Here is a 19,695-nt window from a genome sequence, read left to right on the forward strand (position 1 = left end):
CTGAGCGGTTCTAGGCGCTACAGTCTAGAAACGCGCGACCGCTCCGGTCGCAGGTTCGAATCCTACCTCGGGCATGGATGAGTGTGATGTCCTTAAGTTATTCAGGTTTAAGTAGTTCTAAGTTCTAGGGGACTGATGACCTCAGGTGTTAAGTCCCATAGTGCTCATAGCCATTTGAACCATTTTTACTCCACCATTAAAACATATTGCAACTGCTGAAACGCATTCTGATTTGGTTTTACGCCGTGTAAACATTTTTCCTGCACGTACGACAGTCGACAGGTTCTTCAAAGATATTACATAAACGAGGTTCTACGGAATCTGCGGCGCCCAAATTATACAAAATGACATTTAAGCACGAGAATGACGAGGTAGTCTACTGTACATGAGGTGTATATTTTTAGAATCAGGAAGAACCAGAAGAATTTTATTACGTAAAACAGTAATTGTTTTGAGCTCTCGTGACATCCAGCTAAAAATATGCCCAGGACCCTCATGGATGGAAGTTAGGTGGCAACAGCACCAGACGCTAGGATACATAAAAACAGGTGCTGTGTGTAACGAATAAATTTGAAATTTCTATCATTAATATTGCTGCAAACATTTGTTCTAGTTAGAAAGGAAGTGTGGAAGTTTGATGAGTTACACTACAGCGAGAGTCAAAAGTCTTTACAATGTATAGAAATGTAAGTTTATTTAAATGAATATATTGTACAAATGAACTAAGTAGTATGTTCAAATCCTAATTCAGTAAATGACTGATAGAGGTGCTATTATGTTGAGGGGATACAGTATTAACGTTAATAAGGAGTTAGAAATTTGTAAACAAGGACCTCGTTTATTTGGTCCTCACTAATCTGGATTTCCGGGTTATCCGGATTCATTTTTTGTGTCCATTGGTATTTTTCTCTTTTTTCTTATAACACGACGATATGTAGTCGGTGAGGTGCATAGACTGCTTATCACTAGGCCAGTAATTTAGTCTAGTACTGAGTGATAAGGAGCTCAGAGTGTGTGAATGACATTGTTTCTCGAGTATTGTGCATTAATATAACGGTGAATTGGTGCCCATCAAGTAAGTTGCATAGTAATCACGCCAACAGCACTCCACCACAGCTCATTGTACCTCTGGTGCGCTTCTCGACAGGTGTGACACCATCTGGTTAGTGGCGCGTGTGAATGTATCTGCTCTCTGAGCCGTCTGTTTCTTTTGCACCGACAAGCCTTCTCTCCTTGAATCATCTCACGCTCCACCTACAGTTACTACAGTAAGTCTTAAGAAGGTGTACCGGCATTCCAAAATAAAAGTGAGAATTTACTATCCGTCCTCATAGCTGTACTTCCAGCAGTACCTCATCTCCTGCGTTCTCAATTTCGCAAAAGTTGTCCTACAAAAACTGCAGAAGTAGCACTCCTGGAAGAAAGGAAATTGTGACGATACTCCTTCGTCACAACCTGGTGTTAGAGACCCGGTCCGGCACACAGTTTTTATCTGCCACTAAGTTTCACATCGGTGCACACCCACTGCTGAGTGAACACACAATCTATTTCATAATCTATTGGCACCATAAAAACGTTATGAGGGTTTTTAAAAGGACTCTTTCGGTGCTATCCAGAACTGTCAGCAAAAGGGTTGTGCCAATTTATTATAATGTAGACAAAGTAGGTCTCTCGTAAATGATATTATCTCATTAACTGTTATCCCCACAAAAATTTTATTACAGTTTTCGGTAGAACTCTTAGGGTCCTATTAAGAAATGCTATCAGGCCTTTTGTACGAACTATTACTTTTACATGAGAAATGTGAGTCCCACATTAATTATCTCATATATCATCATCACAAAAAATGTTATTACAGTTTTTGGTAGAACTGTGTGGGTGCTATTCAGAACTGTCATCAGAACTATTCTACGAATTTTGTTTTCTTAGAGAAAGTGAGTTTCAGATAAAAACAATTATCGTGTAAACTATTATCGACACAAAAATTTTCTTATCATTTTCAGTACAACTCTTCGGGTGCTATCCAGAACTGCCAACAGAACTGTTATACAAATTTATTTTTGCCAAACTGACAAATAATTTTTTACCAAACCTAAATTTTGCCTAGTTGTTGTTTTCTTCCCGAAATTCTACAGAACTATTCGTGTTTCGAGCAGGGGACTCTAGAACTATTGCATACGTATCAAGAACTATGAAAAAAATGTATATTTCTCGTTAAAGGGGTGCAAACTTCACAGGAAATGCTCATAAGCATTCCTTATTAAATGCAGTTACTACGTAAACAATTAGCTGCACAGTATATATTACTAGTATTTTCGATAGAACTCTTACAATGCTATCCAGAGCTGTCATCAGAACGTACGACTGGACATAATTTGTTTGTAGAGTAAGTGAGCCCCACAATTAATCAGTTATCTTACAAACTATTATAATTACAAAAAATGTTATTATGACTATCGATAGAAGTCTTGAGGTATTATCTAGAACTGTTCAAAAAACTGTTGTACGAATTTATTTTTTCTGTGGTGACAGAGAGTCCAACATCAAAGCAAATACCGTATAAACTATCATCGCCACAGAAAGATGTTATTAGGATTTTCTATAGAGCTCTTGGTGTTCTGTTCAGAACTGTTGTACGAGTTTACTTTTTGCAGAAATTGACAAAGAATGTTTTAGATACGAAAATGTTTTCGTGTGTTGTTGTTTTCTTCGTTAAATTCTGCAGAATTACAGTATTCAAATTTTATACAAAGAACTCTAGAACTACGGCATATCTATCAAGAACTCAGAAAAAATATACATTTTTGAAAAAAAGAGTGCCAACTTCACTGTAAGTGAAAAGATTTTCTCCTTACATTACAATTGTCTCGTAAACTATTAGCAGCACAAAAAAAAGTTACTGTGATTTTCGATAGAACTCTTGGAGCTCTGTTCAAAACTGTGCTCAGAACTGTTGTACTTATTTACATTTTACGGAAATTGACAAAGAATGTTTTCGATACGAAAATTTTTTCGAGTATTGTTTTCTTCGTTACATTCTACAGAACTATTCAAATTTTGTGCAAAGAACTCTAGAACTATGGCACATCTATCAAGAACTATGAAAAAAAATGTATATTTCTCGTAAAAGGGGTGCTAACTTCACACGACTCTGGGACAGCGTTGTTAAGAGAGGCCATCGAAATTCGCACCAATGACGACCTCATAAAACGTGACTGTGGCTATAATCTTAGCAAGGCTTGGGAACCAGCGATTGAGTTAATCGAGAGTAAATCGAGCAAACGTATAGTTGTGACGACCACGGCGGACAGAGCCATCACACCGACGTCATCTCAGACGCCGTTGCAATATGTTCCACCGCGCTACCGTGGCGCGGGGCGCGGACGGCGGAGGGAGCGCGCCGCGGGCGGAGGGTATTTAAATCGGCCGCCGCCGCGACCGAACCCAGTTCCCTCTGAGCATCCATAGCGTACGGATCTCCGTGCCGGCACGTTCACAGGATCTCAGTCCGTCAGGTCACCTTATGATGACGACATGTATGATTGCCGAAATGTGCCCGTTGGACACTGTAGACCGGCAGTACACCCGTGGATATTTTGATTATGCAGAGGTAATACTTGCCCATTGGCCACCCAACATCTGTACACAAGGAAGGAACCGACGCACGTCCGGCAAGATGACCAACTGACGAGGCCCAGAAACGGTCAAAAGGCCAAATACACATCGCCCGACGAGACGACCGCTCCAGTCTCCTTCCGTCGGACAGTGCATGCGTGTCGCGAGCGGTCGGCGTGTACTGGCTGTCCGGACCTCTCTGGCGCTGCGTCCCGACTGAACCCCCGACATACGACGACCCGGAAATACTAACAGTCGCTTCAAAGAAAATTCGACAGTGCTCTTATCGATACGCGCTGCTGCTCTCACTCACGTGCAACTTAGTGACGCCAGTAAATCGAATAAGAAACGAGGCGACAGTCCCATAGAGAGAAGGTGTCAAGCGAGAAACGGCATGAACATGAGCCGCGCATGGCTCAGCTGTGTGCACCGGTTGGGATGAGTACCTCAGTGGTCATACAGATTGTGGAATGCACGGCCTCACATTAATGAAGGCTTTCCAGGGAGAACCCAACAACTTCCGTTATCTACGCACCTGTCTGATTCTTTGTATTCTAGATGGCGTTTATTGCCCGAGAGACTTGTTAACACTTCGTTACGTACGCTGTTTAGGCTTTTATGTTGGTAACGCCATTTAGCGCTCTATATGAAAATCAATGACTGTGCTGTGTGCAGTCTGTGGCTGGTTTGCATTGTTGGAATTTGCTATTATAGTGTTGGGCAGTTGGCTGTTAACAGCTGTAAAGAATGAGCCAGACAGTAGGAGATTTTACTTTATTCTATGTGCTTCCAAACGGTAACTTTATTTTTCCATTGCGGCCAAGCCACGGCCGGCAGTGTTAGCTGCGTGTAGATTCTTTCGTCCCACGGTTCAGCAACAGGATGATGAAGGGCACGAGGAAACGCCGCCCCAGGCGTCGCTCAGCAGGCAACGCTCTGGAAAGTCCCATGACGCCCGCACGGTTTGCTGGGTCCTGACCAATCAGGGCGGAGGAAGGCGCGTGGTGCGTCGAATATACCCGGCCGCCAGTCGCCGGGCCCGCTCTTGTATTCTTGCTCATCCGCGAGTCAGATGCGCGCCCTGTAGCAGTGAAAACATCTCCCGCTTCTCCCGGTGCTGCGGCACTGTGGACTTATTTTTGGCAGACAACAACTTTTGATAGCTTCGCGAACAATGTTCGTCAAATTCTAAGCTCTGGCTCACCCTCACCTCCCTATGTAGCCCCTTTCAACATGCTTTAGCCAATAAATGGCCTTTCTCTAAAAATTACCCTGTTATTCCATAACGCCCACAGGCTGCCCATACGCCCGTCCTGTACACGGCGCGTAGCGTTGCGCAGTTGGAGGTGAGCCGCCAGCAGTGGAGGATGTGGGGAGAGAGATGGCGGAGTTTTGAGAGCGGAAGATCTGGACGTGTGTCCATCAGAAAGAGTAAATTTGTAAGGTTGGATACCATGAACTGATATATATATATATATATATATATATATATATATATATATATATATATATATATATATATATTATGGCTTTTGAACACTATTAAGGTAAATACGTTGTTTGTTCTCTATTAAAATCTTTCATTCACTAACTATGTCTATCAGTAGTTAGTGCCTTCAGTAGTTTGAATCTTTTATTTAGCTGGCAGTAGTGGCGCTCGCTGTATTGCAGTAGTTCGAGTAACGAAGATTTTTGTAAGGTAAGTGAGTCATGAAAGGTATAGGTTATTGTTAGTCAGGGCCATTCTTTTGTAGGTATTTTTGAAAGTCAGATTGCGTTGCGCTAAAAATAGTGTGTGTCAGTTTAAGCACAGTCATTTATAATATATAAGGGGACGTTTCAACTTACTATTCGTCTGTCTTTAACGTATCAGTTGTGTACATGTGCTACAGGTTGTGCGTTTCCTCAAAGTTCTCCGCTCAAACACCACACAATATTCACCTCGTGTGCAGGCAGGCATGACTTTTATGTACGGCCCGTGATTGGCTATGGACGGTATGCTGCAGGGCTGTATCAGACGACGTCCACAGACCCAAGACAATCGAATCATCCAATCTTTGGTGCTGTGTACCATTTCGTCGCCGAGACAGACTGTTGATCGAGGAAGATAATGTGTACTGAAGTTAAAATCTACTGAGTTATTACGCCGCGTCACATTTCTACTAAAATGATCAGCGTTTAGACCCCTCTGCTGGGATCTTCCTCGGGATCATATGGTGTCCACTACTGCCAGAACACTGTCAGAGACGAGTGTCGCGTCCTCTTGAGAGTTTTTTCCCGTTCGTGCTGAAGAAGTGCTAGTATTGGTTAAAACTCATTGGCGGTCCATCGTCATTGGATAGAAAGGCACTATTCCACACTTCCACTGGAAAGGGGGTATTGGTTGAACTTCCTGCTGCTGCTATAGGTTTGTCGCCACCATTGGCTAGATTCGAAACGAACAGAGGAAGAGAGGAGGAATGTTTACCCAAAATATTATTGTCCGCCGAGGTGACTTGCAGCGCGTTGTTTATGTCGCTTGCACACGAAGCTAAAACAAAGCGAAAAACCGGCAGCAGCGGAACATCATCATAACGGTAGCTCCTACATCGATTTTAATAACGTACGTGTACTGGCTAAGGAAACAAACATTTATTGAAGGAAAGTCCGAGAAGCGGTTGAAATTTCTAAGAATGCATGTAATTTCAATAGAGAGGACAGCTGTAGACTTCCGGCATCCTGGCTCCCCGCCATCAAGGAAGTGAATACGCGGCCGCGGTGTGCGAGCGACATTAAGACCTCGGCGGATGGTAAAGCCGGTATTACACGAAGCTCCACCGCGAACGGTACTGGTCTATCGTGACACCCATCTAGCGGTAGAACGGGTGAAACTAATGGCTAATTTCAGACGTTCGTATTGGGGATTTTACGCGTTCGGGATCTTCTGAATTTTTTTCAGTAAATAGGTTTCACAAATGCAGAAAAGAAACTATTTTTTTGCCGTAGACTCTCATATACTACTGTTTGCGAAAGTTCTTTTTTCTATTGATAGCTTCGTATTCTAGAAATGAAATGGAGCGGAGAGGCATTAAGCGTCTGAAATCAGGCATACAGCGAGGAAAGGTGTATGTATGATCCACTGTATCATAATAAGGTATTCGGAAATCCTTTGTTTCTGAGGAATAGGCATATAACGTTCTACGGTGCTTTTCGATTTGTATCGTAATGCCTTAGTTTACGAGAGTTCAGGTTTAATTCAATTGCACCTCTTGCTTGATTTGAACATGCCAGAAAAGAGAAACTGGCAGTGAAAGGGAGCAAGTCCTTGCAGGTTGCCCCAGTGCTACAGACGAGGACCGCAAAATTCTGAGTATACTCCAAAGTTGGAAAAATAACACAAGGTCACCTAAGTGTTGGTCATTTAACGTGTTGCAAATTCCAGTGCATACATCCACAACAACTTTTGAGATGGTGGGCTGCGCTATTCTGTGGCTGAAAGCCAGACTCTTAAAAGATTCCCCATTCGCCAGGAAACGTAATGTTACAACCAGCCAGCGACATGACAGGGCGTTCAGCGGTATTTTATTGGTGATCTAGGCTGGTATGATCACAAAACATAACCATATCATTCTTACTCTCTAGAATGTGATATAGCCTCCCTCATGACTGTGTCACACTTCCTGTTTCCAACTTCCATCACAGACAACAGCTTCTCGCAACAGGCCATGTCCATCCTAACCAAGTTCCGAAATTTTTGCGGATCTTCGGGCCTCAGTTCTTTCATTAACAGTGAATATATTTCCCTGCCTTCCACCCTTCCTGTCAGCCAAGGTCGAACCCAACAACGTTTGACTTTTCGTTTTCGTCGTCGTTGTGCCCTAATCCGAAGAGTTAGTGTCACTGTCAGGGCAATAGCTCCAAAAACAAGAGGATCCTCCATGTCCAATATGCTAAATAAATGTAAATTTCGATATACATATACCTGTGTAATCAAGTGTCGTAATAAAAAACTGTTGCGTCTGTAATTCAGAAAAACTATTACTTTATACGTACATAAAGGTAGAAAACAATTTATTTATAAACAAGAACCTTGAGTTCACAGACAATTTGAGCGTATGACGCTTCAGTATATCATACAGTCGCCCTTGAGTTGCGCGCGGTTGAACGAACGACTTTACAAGTCATCAGGACATAAGACATCTATTTTCTGCCCGCATCTCGTCGTCGTGCGGTAGCGTTCTCGCTTCCCACGCCCGGGTTCCCGGGTTCGATTCCCGGCGGGGTCAGGGATTTTCTCTGCCTCGTGATGGCTGGGTGTTGTGTGATGTCCTTAGGTTAGTTAGGTTTAAGTAGTTCTAAGTTCTAGGGGACTCATGACCATCGATGTTAAGTCCCATAGTGCTCAGAGCCATTTGAACCATCTATTTTCTTTTCGCGCGTACAGTCTGCTGCTGCGCATATGCGCTAGGTATGTCACACGTGGATGGTGTAATAGGTCGGAAGTTTCAGGTATGCACGTTAGGGGCGTTGGTGCATAGGTGTACATTTTAGGCACATCGTGTAATACGGACAATATTTTGGATAAACGGTCCCCCTCTCTTGCTCTGTCCGTTTCGAATCTAGCCACTGATGACGACCAACCAATAGCGGTAGCAGGCATTTCAACCAATAACCCTTTTCCAGTGTAAGTGTGGAATAGTGCCATTCTATCCAATGACGATAGATCACCAATTGTATCCACAGGAGATTAGCCAACTAAGCTCCTTCTCCTGCATCAGAGCGGGAACATTAGCCTATATGGCCCACCAATGGTAGTAGTATGAATTTTAACCAATACTGTTACTTCTCCAGCACGAACTCTAGAAAACTCTCCTTTATGAGACGACGCGACACTCGACAGTGTTCTGGCAGTAGTGGACACCATAGGATCCTGAGGAAGATCCCAGCAGAAGGGTCGAAACGTCGATCATTTTAGTAGAAACATGACGCTGCGTAATAACACCGAAGATTTTAACTTCAGTGACAACGGACACGAAAGCCTGCAGAATTACATAAGACAGTGCGTAGCTCTGACAAGAAACAGCACGTTCTACCGGCTACCGAAGAAGATCCAGATTCCAGTGCAAGACAAGTTGCTGTGGCGTGTACTACATCGCCAAATTCAGCATGCAGGATACTCCACGAGGGGCTCATGAATCTGTATCAACTTCAACCTGTGCCGGGCCTTACGCTTGCTGATCGCCCACCATGGGCGGACTTTGGCCCTTGGTTTGTTACTCAAACTGCCAATCTGTGTCTCGAGTTTTATTTACAGATGAGGCAATATTTGGAAGACGTGGAACAGTCAGCACATACGGGCCGATCGCGGTCCTCTTGCTACAGTAAAGTCTAGTTATCAGCATCAGATTAAGATTAACGAGAAACCTGGAATTATAGGTGACTCTCTGGTCGGGCCACACGTTCTCCCAGTACGCCCTACAGGTGCTGGCTACATGGACTGTATTCAGAATACCCTCCCTGTCCTACTAGAACATGTGCCTCGGCAAATGAGGAGAAACATGTGCTTTATGCACAATGCAACTCCAGCGCATTTCATTGTGTTTGAGGTGCACTGCCTGGTACCTACCATGACAGAAGCACTGATGGAGGACCACTTCTGGGGCCTAACAAGGAGTAGCAGAAATGAGAATACCGAGAAACTTAACATTATTAATTGGTGATCATGAAGTAGATGAGCTTAAGCGTTTCTGCTAGCCGGCCGGGGTCACCGAGCGGTTTAGGCGCTACAGTCTGAAACCGTACGACCGCTATGGTCGCAGGTTCGAATCCTGCTTCGGGCATGGATGTGTGTGATGTCCTTAGGTTAATTAGGTTTAAGCAGTTCTCAGTTCTAGGGGATTGATGACCATGTTAAGTCCCATAGTGCTCAGAGCCATTTGAAACATTTTTTGATTTCTGCTACCTAGGCACCAAAATAACACTTGACGTACAGAAGGAGGACACAAAAAGCAGGCAAGACTGACAAAACCCGTATTCCTGGCCAAGAGAAGTCTACAGGTTTGAAACATAGGTCTAAATTTCATGAATAAATTTCTATGAATGTACGTTTGGAATACAGCATTGTATAGTAGTGAAAATGAACTGTTGTAAAACTGGAACAGAAAAGAATGGAGGAATATGTGGTGTGGTGCTACAGAAGAGTGTTGAAAATTACGTGATGTGACGAGGTAAGGAATGAGCAGGTTCCCCGCAGAATCGGCGAGGGAAGGAATTTGTGAAAAACACTGAGCAGATCGTACGGAGAAAGGAGGATCTAAAAAGCGGACTAGCGCTCGTAAAAAGGGCATTCCTGGCCAAGAGAAGTCTGCTAGTATCAAACATAGGCTTTAATTTGAGGAATAAATTTCTGAGAATGTACACCATTGTATGGTAGTGTAACATGGACTGTAGGAAAACCAGAACAGAAAACAATCGAAGCATTTGAGATGTGGTGCTACGGAAGAGTGTTGCAAATTACGTGAAGTGATGAGAGAAGGGACAAGGAGGTAATCCTCAAAATTGGCGAGGAAAAAAATGGAAAACCAGACAGAAGTGGACAGAAAAGAGGAAGAAGAAACAGAGTAAATATATAAGAGGTTTTTCGGAAGAAAAAAGAAAGAAACAGAAAAAACGCCAGGAATAATTCATTGTTTTAGCGGTCTCCGTAATGGGGAATTAACAACAGTAATGATAATAATGTAACTTCTGAAATTTTTTCTAACGTTTGCCTATTAAAAACTTGTAAAAAATATATTTATTAAATATGATTTTTATTCCAGTCTCTGATCACAAATCAGTTCTTTAGACAATGATTGGTTTCAGTCCGTAATGACCATCCTCAGATCTGGAATAATATGACAGTATCGGATCACTGTGTATGTCGCAGTCGGAGAAAATACAGGGTGCGTTAAAAAAATGTATACTTTGAAGCATCACAGAAAATTTATTTCTTATTCTACAATGTTAAATATCTGGAAATGGAAAGCTTAAAGTCCAATTGGAAAAGTAATTGTACTTTGCACATGTGATTAATATTCAAACTGGTGGCCCTCAGCATCAATACATCCCTGTGTACGAGTCACCACTGATTCCGTACATTGTACCAAAGTGTCCAATGAGATTTCTGCGCACACCGCATGAATCTCATTCCAAAGTGTGCCCAGGTTACGTGGTTTACGTTTGTACACCTCATCTTTTACTGTGCCCCAAAAGAAGAAATCCAGCGGCGTGAGGTCTGGAGAGCGTGCAGGAAACTCGATTGGTCCCCTGCGTCCTATCCACTGGCCTGCCACATTGTGATCGAGGTATGCTCGTACGTCCCTATGATAGTGCGGCGGGGCGCCATCTTGTTTGAAATAAAACTCATCAATACCATATAATGCACGAATGGCAGGGAATATGGAGTCAGCAAGCATTGTTAGGTACGTTTCTCCAGTAACAGTACCTTCAAAGCGGAAAGGCCCAATGAGTCCCCTTGCAGACAAACCACACCACACATATACACCAGGCAAATTGGCAGCCTTTTCAACTGTAATGTGAGGATTATCTTCAGCCCAGTACACACAATTGTGCCTATTGACAGTTCCATTGAGTTTGAACTGGGCTTCATCCGACCAAATTATACTACCCATAAATTCCAGTTCACGTCTCACCATCTCCTGAAGCCATTCACAAAATTCTAACCTTCGATCTGGATCGTCGTCACTTAGCTGTTGCACCAGCCCTGGAATGCACACACGAAACTTGCCTTTCTTCAGAATGCGTAGCACACTACTAGCACTTACATTACACTCACGTACCGCTTGCCTTGAAGATTTTTGAGGCGAACGCTGAAACATTTCCGAGGCCGCAGTTGTGGAATCATCACTTGTAGCTGTACGAGGTCGCCCTGATCGACCTTTATGCACATCACACACTGTTCCACGTATTTCGAATTTGTCTCGTAGACGTGTAACTGTTAACCTTGAAGGTGGTTCTGTACCATATTCACTTCTCCACTGTCTTCGAACCGCAGCTACATTCTCAAACTTCCAGTACTATTTAATTATCTGCTTCAGCGCTTCAAAGCTCAAAGGCACGTCCGCCGTGTTGCAGTGACTTCCTTGCCACTGCTGCCACCTGTTGAAGAAATATAACATTACTTTCTCACAGATATTTAACTTGTAGAACGAGAAATAAGTTGTCTATGACAGTTCAAAGTGTATATACATTTTTTGACGCACTCTTTATATTACATACATGTAAAATCACATATATAAAAACAGACATGTAATCCAATGCAACGTTGTGTTAATATTTCACAGCGTTCGGTCAAAAACTTTCGGAAGTTTGCGATTAGCGACGTTTACAATTTCCGTATAATTAAAAACTCAGATGTTCGTATGTTAGCTGGCTGGCGAATTGTGCTTCCGCGCACGGCTGGCAGGGGCGCTGACTTCGGTAAGCGGCGCCCGCGCGGTGCATGCCGGGAAGCGGCGAGGGGACGACGCCAGTAGAAGACTTCCGCGTCGGCGGGCGCCGCGCACAGAACACAAACGCACGCTGTCCGTCACGCTAGCCGTTTCCGTCGCTGAGCACGACAGGGACGCAACAGGCGTTCGGTAACAGAACGCGTCCCTCTCTACCAGGCATTCACGAGACTACACGCACAGTGGTGTCTGCTAACGAGCTTCCTATGCTCTGTGTGTGTACTCTACCGCCGTCTCCAAGAAGAATCACAGCGAAGCATGGCTACGCAAGTCTTCGAGCAGCAGCCGCACGATGTCTTCAAGCCGGTATCGTGGGACATTAAGGTAAATTAACGATACGGCTATATTCAACGAAAGCAGTGACGCCACATTCTAAGATCCAAGTGCAGTGCGTAACCTATTTGTTTATAATTCTACATCTACATCTACACTTATACTCCGCAAGCTACCCAACGGTGGTGTGTGGCGGAGGGCACTTTACGTGCCACAGTCATTGCCTCCCTTTACTGTTCCAGTCGCGAATTGTTCGTGGGAAGAACGACTGCCGGAAAGCCTCCGTCCGCGCTCGAATCTCTCTAATTTTAAATACGTGATCTCCTCGGGAGGTATAAGTAGGGGGAAGCAATACATTCGATACCTCATCCAGAAACGCACCCTCTCGAAACCTGGACAGCAAGCTACACCGCGATGCAGAGCGCCTCTCTTGCAGACTTTACCACTCGAGTTTGCTAAACATCTCCGTAACCCTATTACGTTTACCAAATAACCCTGTGACGAAACGTGCCGCTCTTCTTTGGATCTTCTCTATCTCCTCCGTCACCCCGACCTGGTACGGATCCCACACTGACCAGCAATACTCAAGTATAGGTCGGACGAGTGTTTTGTAACACACCTCCTTTGTTGATGATCTACATTTTATAAGGACTCTCCCAATGAATATCAACCTGGCACTCGCCTTACCAACAATTAATTTTATATGATCATTCCACTTCAAAACATTCCGCACGCATACTCCCAGACATTTTACAGAAGTGACTGCTACCAGTGTTTGTTCCGCTATCACGTAATTATACAATAAAGGATCCTTCTTTCTATGTATTCGCAATACATTACATTTGTCTATGTTAAGAGTCAGTTGCCACTCCCTACACCAAGTGGCTATCCGCTCCAGATCTTCCTGCATTTCGCTGCAGTTTTCTAACGCTGCAACTTCTCTATATACTAAAGTATCATTCGCGAAAATCTTCATGGAACTTCCGACACTATCTACTATGTCATTTATATATTTTGTGAACAGCAATGGTCCCATAACACTCCCCTGTGGCACGCAAGAGGTTACTTTCACGTCTGTAGACCTCTCTCCATCGAGAACAACATGCTGTGTTCTGCTTGCTAAAAACTCTTCAAACCAGCCACATAGCTGGTCTAATATTCCGTAGGCTCTTACTTCGTTTATCAGGCGACAGTGCAGAACTGTATCGAACGCCTTGCGAAAGTCAAGGAAAATGGCATCTACCAACTGTGAACTTCGTCGTTATGTTTGATTTGTTTTATCGCCTATGCCTGAGACCTACATCCAACATCATCTAGATGAATTATTTATTTATTTACATGATTATGCCCAGGTAAGGAGCACGTCTCAACTTATTTTGCTGATGTAGTCGCTTTCTTCTTCTCCCAAAATACCTTCACCTTCTCAGTCTGGTTTCTTTTACCTTCTTCTGTGTAAGTTCTCTTAAACGATAGCACATGGATTAGCTTTAAAATGTTGCTTGTGAATTAAAGTTTTGAATGGAGCACTGTACCGTGGAATTTTGTTTGTGATGCCTAGTTTCTCCAACATCTTTTTCGATTTTAGGTACTCATTTCTTTTTAATATTCATTGAAAGGGCAAGGTAGAGAAGCCTTTTGGTTACTCTATTATCGTTGATTCTGAGAATGTGTCCCTAAAACACTGATCTTCACCGCGCGGGATTAGCCGAGCGGCGTAAGCAGTCATGGCCTGTGAGGCTGATCCCGGCGGAGGTTCGTGTCCTCCCTCGGGCATGGGTGCGTGTGTTTGTCCTTAGGATGATTTACGTTAAGTAGTGTGTAAGCTTAGGGACTGATGACCTTTGCAGTTAAGTCCCATAGAATTCACTCACATTTGAACATTTTGAATATTGATCTTCCTTTCCTGAAAGCGTGCCGGCCAGTGTGACCGAGCGGTTCTAGGCGCTTCAGTCTGGAAACGCGCGGCCGCTACTGTCGCAGGTTTGAATCCTCCCTCGGGCATGGATGTATGTGATGTCCTTAGGTTAGTTAGGTTTAAGTAGCTCTAAGTTCTAGGGGACTGATGACCAGAGATGTTAAGTCCCATAGTGCTCAGAGCAATTTGAACCATTTTTTTTTCCTGAAAGTGTCCGAAATTTTTTCCAATCCTGATATAACGCTCACTGCATAAATGACGTGGTAGATGGTAGTATTATCGGTAGGATTCGTAGCATTGGTAGGGAAAGAAACAAATAATATCTTATAGACAAGAACCGACTACTTCGGTTTGTTTTTTGTTTGTTTTGCACATAATTAGAACTGTACATCGTTCAATGTTAGTTCACTGTGTATTTTGTATCCTTACAAAATACAAATTGCATTTTATAAGCGATAAAAATTAGGTGATCGTCTAAATTCCGTGCTTTTATGTAACCAGAGCAATTACGAGCATGAAAAAAACTATGCAGTTATTGTTGTTATTTTGTACTCAATAAACGTCCTTCATCATGATCAATGGCACGAGTTTCCTGGCATTACTGATAGATACGGAAGTTGTTTATGAATATCGCAAACATTTTTATATGGCCTCGACGAAGTACTGGAGCGATGTTTGTTGTGTTTTCGTACGCCGTTTTTTTATTTTTATCTTTCCTGAGGAAAATGCGTTTTATAGCACTCTATGGTAAATAAATTTTGACTTTTACTGCAGAATGCCAGTGTTTACCGTTAAAATCATCCATTTCCGAGTATAACCTGAATTAAATATTTACTGTTTATTTTAGTAACAGACTGGAGAATAACTACGTAGAATAAAAATGTTCCGCAGGTTACGCAGCCCTTTATGTATCCTCATTAACTCTGTAGATGATTCACATCTTCCGGTTCCAGAGGAGAACGAGATCTGGATTTGGTAACGCCCAATAGGTATGTAACATACCTAACATACAGGTAAAGCGGGTTCGATGTTAACTGACCAAGAACATCAGGGAATCTGCTCTAGCCTATGCTTACTTACGGTAGTTTTACAACTCTAGTTGTATTCTACCTCCGAGACGGTAATGGTTCAAATGGCTCTGAGCACTATGGGACTTCACATCTATGGTCATCAGTCCCCTAGAACTTAGAACTACTTAAACCTTACTAACCTAAGGACATCATACACATCCATGCCCGAGGCAGGATTCGAACCTGCGACTGTAGCGGTCGCGCGGTTGCGGACTGTAGCGCCTAGAACCGCTCGGCTACTCCGGCCCTCGGTTAATGTTACTGATATGATGTGTCACAATAACAACATAATATAACATGTCAGTTGCAGGTTGTCAACGATTTTACTAGAGAACCAAAGATAAGCCTGCAATGTCACCTACTGTCAAATATTTAACATGATGTTATTAACATATGCTGTGATATGCGATGTAACTAATTTCGAACGACGTTAGTTGTATGTTACCTACACCTGTCGGGAGAAAGTCGCAACACGAAAAAATAATTAATGTCGAGTAACGAAATTTCGGAAATACAGTTGTCTAGGTAACAGATTTCAGTGGTTAACATTTCTAGATCACAGGTTAATGACATCGCGAGATAAGCCACTGCAAATGTCATGTGATGTTACATTAATAATCAGCATAACCGCCAGAATGTTGAATGCAAGCAAGCTAACGTGAATGCATTGTGTTGTACAGGTGCCGGATGTCAGTTTGTGGGATAGAGTTCCACGCCTGTTGTACTTGATCAGTCAGTATAGGGACGAATAGTGCTGTTTGTGCGTGATGCTTGAGTTATCGTCGAATTATGTTCCATGTGTGCTCGATTGATAACAGATCTGGTGATCGAGCAGGCCAAGGTAGCATGTCGACTTTCTGTAGAGCATGTTTGGTTACAACAGTGGAATATGGGCGTGCGTTATCCTGTTGGAAAACTACACCTGGTACGTTGTTCATGAATGGCAGCACATCAGCTCGAATCACCAGGCTGAGGTACAAATTTGCAGTGAAGCGAATTCCTATGATAGCTCCCTATGTTTGGTTACAACAGTGGTATGTGGGCGAGCGTTATCCTGTTGGAAAACAACACCTGGTACGTTGTTCATGAATGGCAGCACAGCAGGTCGGATCACCAGGCTGAGGTACAAATTTGCAGTGGAGCAAATTCATATGACAGCTCCCTATGTTTCGTTTGGTACGTTTTGTGACGTTATTTGTGTATTGAAGCGTCAGATGAGTCGGCGATTGGGAATCAATCCTGCTAATGTATTGCGACTGGTTGAGGTGAAGTTACGAAGAATCCTTCTTCGTGATGATGGTACTGGTGTAGAAGACGAATCATTCGCATGTTTCCTGGTTATTATAGTGCAGAAATACGAGCATAAGTTAGAAACAGATACTGTTGTAACACTAACACATAATGATGATGATAGGGATGATAATGACGAACAACTCATTGCAAACGGTAGTGCTACGGCAAGTGCGGGAAGAGGCGATGGAAGCAGTGACAGTGAATACCAACCGTCTCCCGAGAAGAGGGTTAAAGTTGCAAGTATCATCACGGCGTTTGATGACAACACACTGGAGAACAAGTACGATGATTATTACGTAAGTTGTTTCGACACATACGAAAAGCCTCTGAAAAGATAGCCTAAACTGAAGTCTAAAAGCAATATTAAAAACATACTGGATTACGTGGCAAAGAAAAAAGGAGGGAATACAGTTTTCAAAGGAAATCGTACACTGCTGTTCAAGGCCATCAAGGAACGTGTAATGGCAAAATTCGATAAAGCGCTAGAATGCGATTCCGCCGTTCATTATTGACAGTTAACAACCTTGGGCATTGGACGTAGCCAGAAGTCTCCGGTGTACAAACTTTACAGCTTCACTAGGATTTATTACTAATTTGAAAAAGGAGTTTAGGATAACATCACGCCGTATCACTATGCTCCAAGCACGAAAACATAAGGATGACGAAGAAGAGCCGGTTGAAAGAGCTCAAACGTTTGTTGCTGACGTCAATGAGCATATCACGAGAGAAAACATCGATATTAGTTCTGTATGGAACTTTCTTGTGACAGAACACTATCCATGAAAGGGGAGAGAAATACTGTCGCGATGTTGCAATCAGTTAACTGTGCAACACATAGTTACACGATCGATGTTGCTATATCAATGGACGGACGATTGGCAGACAAACTCTGTATTTGCTTCCAAGTATCCAGTGGAAAGTTTGGACCCCGCGTGTCAAGGGAAATAGAAACGCGGTGCCCTCCAAATGCTGTCGTCGATGCAAGTACGAGTGGGAAGATGACAAAACAGCATCTGAAGACGTTTTTTCTCTCAGCTTTCAATCCACACTTGTGGAGAAAGTCATTAGTACTTTGTGACTCCTGGTATGGACATGAACGAGTACTACTGGAAGCATCTGGCGGAAAACATGCAGATTTATAAATCATTCCGCCTAAAACTACAAAATTTGCACAACCTCTAGATGTGTATTTCTTCAGGCAATATAAAATATATGCCAAGAGAATAACAGACTTCACTAAACTACGTTCCAGTAATATGCAGCCGAAATTGCACGACAGATTCTTTATCATGAAAATGCATTCTGTCATTTACGGGAGTACACAGACCAATGCTTCGCTACACGTGGCAGAACGCTGGCTACGATATTGGTGAACCAGTAAACAACTTCAAAAGTGTTACTGACGTGGCGTTCAACACTGATATTGTAGAATGTGCAAATACGCCATGCGATCAACTTGCATTTCTTCACTGTGCGTTTCGCAGTCATTCGTATTGCTCGGAGCATTTTATTGACATTCCGCATTTACATTTATAGTTAAGATTGCTGCATTGCGTATGGCGTCTACAATTACATCTCAAGTAATATCTAGAGCATAACCGTAGAGTTTTGCAGAAAAACGACACCCACCAGCACATTCAGAGGTGGTCCTGTAACCGAACGTTCATACAGATCTGTTTGTTCGAGCCCAAGTACTTTCCTTGTGAGTCGCAAATGGTGGGGGCTTGGGATCTGTTGACTGCACGCTACACGGCGGCTGGTTCGGGGCTCTACTTGAAGTAGCCGACTTGTAACAGTTCGTTTTGTCACTGTGGCGGCAACTGCCGAACACAACGGTCTCCCCTCTCGGTAGTACTACGGGCTCATCCGAAGCCCGGTCTTCTTTCGAGGATACATTCTCGTGACCACCGCTGCCAGCAATCACATTCATTGGCTACATTCCTTCCAAGTCTTTCTGCAATATCGCAGAAGGAACGTCCAGCTTCTCGTTGACATCGGTCAAACTCAGTGAGGTGTTGATAGCGCCTTCTTTGTCGTCATGAAGGAATTCTTGCCTAACTACAACTCACCTTGTCCAGTCGCAAAGGTAACTGGCGCTCACGAGCGTAACCGCGTGTATTTAAAGCAAACGTAATGCTTCGTAGTACGACTGTTGACCAGAGTTCACCTTTCAGATGTGAAAAACACCCCTACCAACTTTTGTTTATGTTGCACATCTCCTTCTTGGTGTTGGGATTCCTTTCCGTCAGTGTATTAAAGTACACTAAGCACAGCATTTCCTTTTATTTTCACTACACTGCTTTTCCCATATGTGACTCTATAGGATAGTAAGAGTTATCCGGAAGAAATTACACTACTGGGCACTAAAATTGCTACACCAAGAAGAAATGCAGGTAACAAACGGGTATTGATTGGACAAATATACTAGAACTGACATGTGATTACATTTTCATGCAATTTCGGTGCATAGATCCTAAGAAAACAGTACCCAGAACAACCACATCTGGCCGTAATAACGGCCTTGATACGCCTCGGCATTGAGTAAAAACAGAATTTGGATGGCGTGTACAGGTACAGCTGTCCATGCAGCTTCAACAGTTCATAAAGAGTAGTGACTGGCGTATTGTGACGAGCCAGTTGCTCGGCCACCATTTACCAGACGTTTTCAATTGGTGAGAGATCTGGAGATTGTATTGGCTAGGACAGCAGTGGTACATTTTCTGTATCCAGAAAGCCCCGTACAGGACCTGCAACATGCGGTCGTGTATTATCCTGCTGAAATGTAGGGTTTCGAATGAGGAGTAGAGCCACGGGTAGTAAGACATCTGAAATGTAACGTCCACTGTTCAAAGTGCCGTCAATGTGAACAAGAGGTGACCGAGACGTGTAACCAATGGCACCCCATACCATCACGCCGGGTGGCGATAACGAATACACGCTTCCAATGAGCGTTCACCGCGATGTCGCCAAACACGAATGCGACCATCATGATGCTGTAAACAGAACCTGGATTCATCCGAAGAAAATAACGTTTTGCCAGTAT

The 19,695-nt window shown here is 43.3% G+C and overlaps 1 protein-coding gene across 1 annotated transcript in view; it reads left to right on the forward strand.

Moving 5' to 3' along the window:
* Positions 1 to 12,120: 12,120 nt before the first annotated feature.
* The window catches only part of LOC126291601 (arylalkylamine N-acetyltransferase 1-like), a 159,317-nt gene continuing 151,742 nt past the window's right edge, over positions 12,121 to 19,695 (forward strand). The window contains exon 1 of the mRNA XM_049985137.1: positions 12,121 to 12,425. Within this exon, the coding sequence (XP_049841094.1) occupies positions 12,360 to 12,425 (66 nt within the window). The 5' untranslated portion in view covers positions 12,121 to 12,359. The remainder of the gene's footprint in view (positions 12,426 to 19,695) is intronic.

This window comes from Schistocerca gregaria, chromosome 9 (assembly GCF_023897955.1).
Source record: "Schistocerca gregaria isolate iqSchGreg1 chromosome 9, iqSchGreg1.2, whole genome shotgun sequence".
NCBI lineage: Eukaryota > Metazoa > Arthropoda > Insecta > Orthoptera > Acrididae > Schistocerca > Schistocerca gregaria.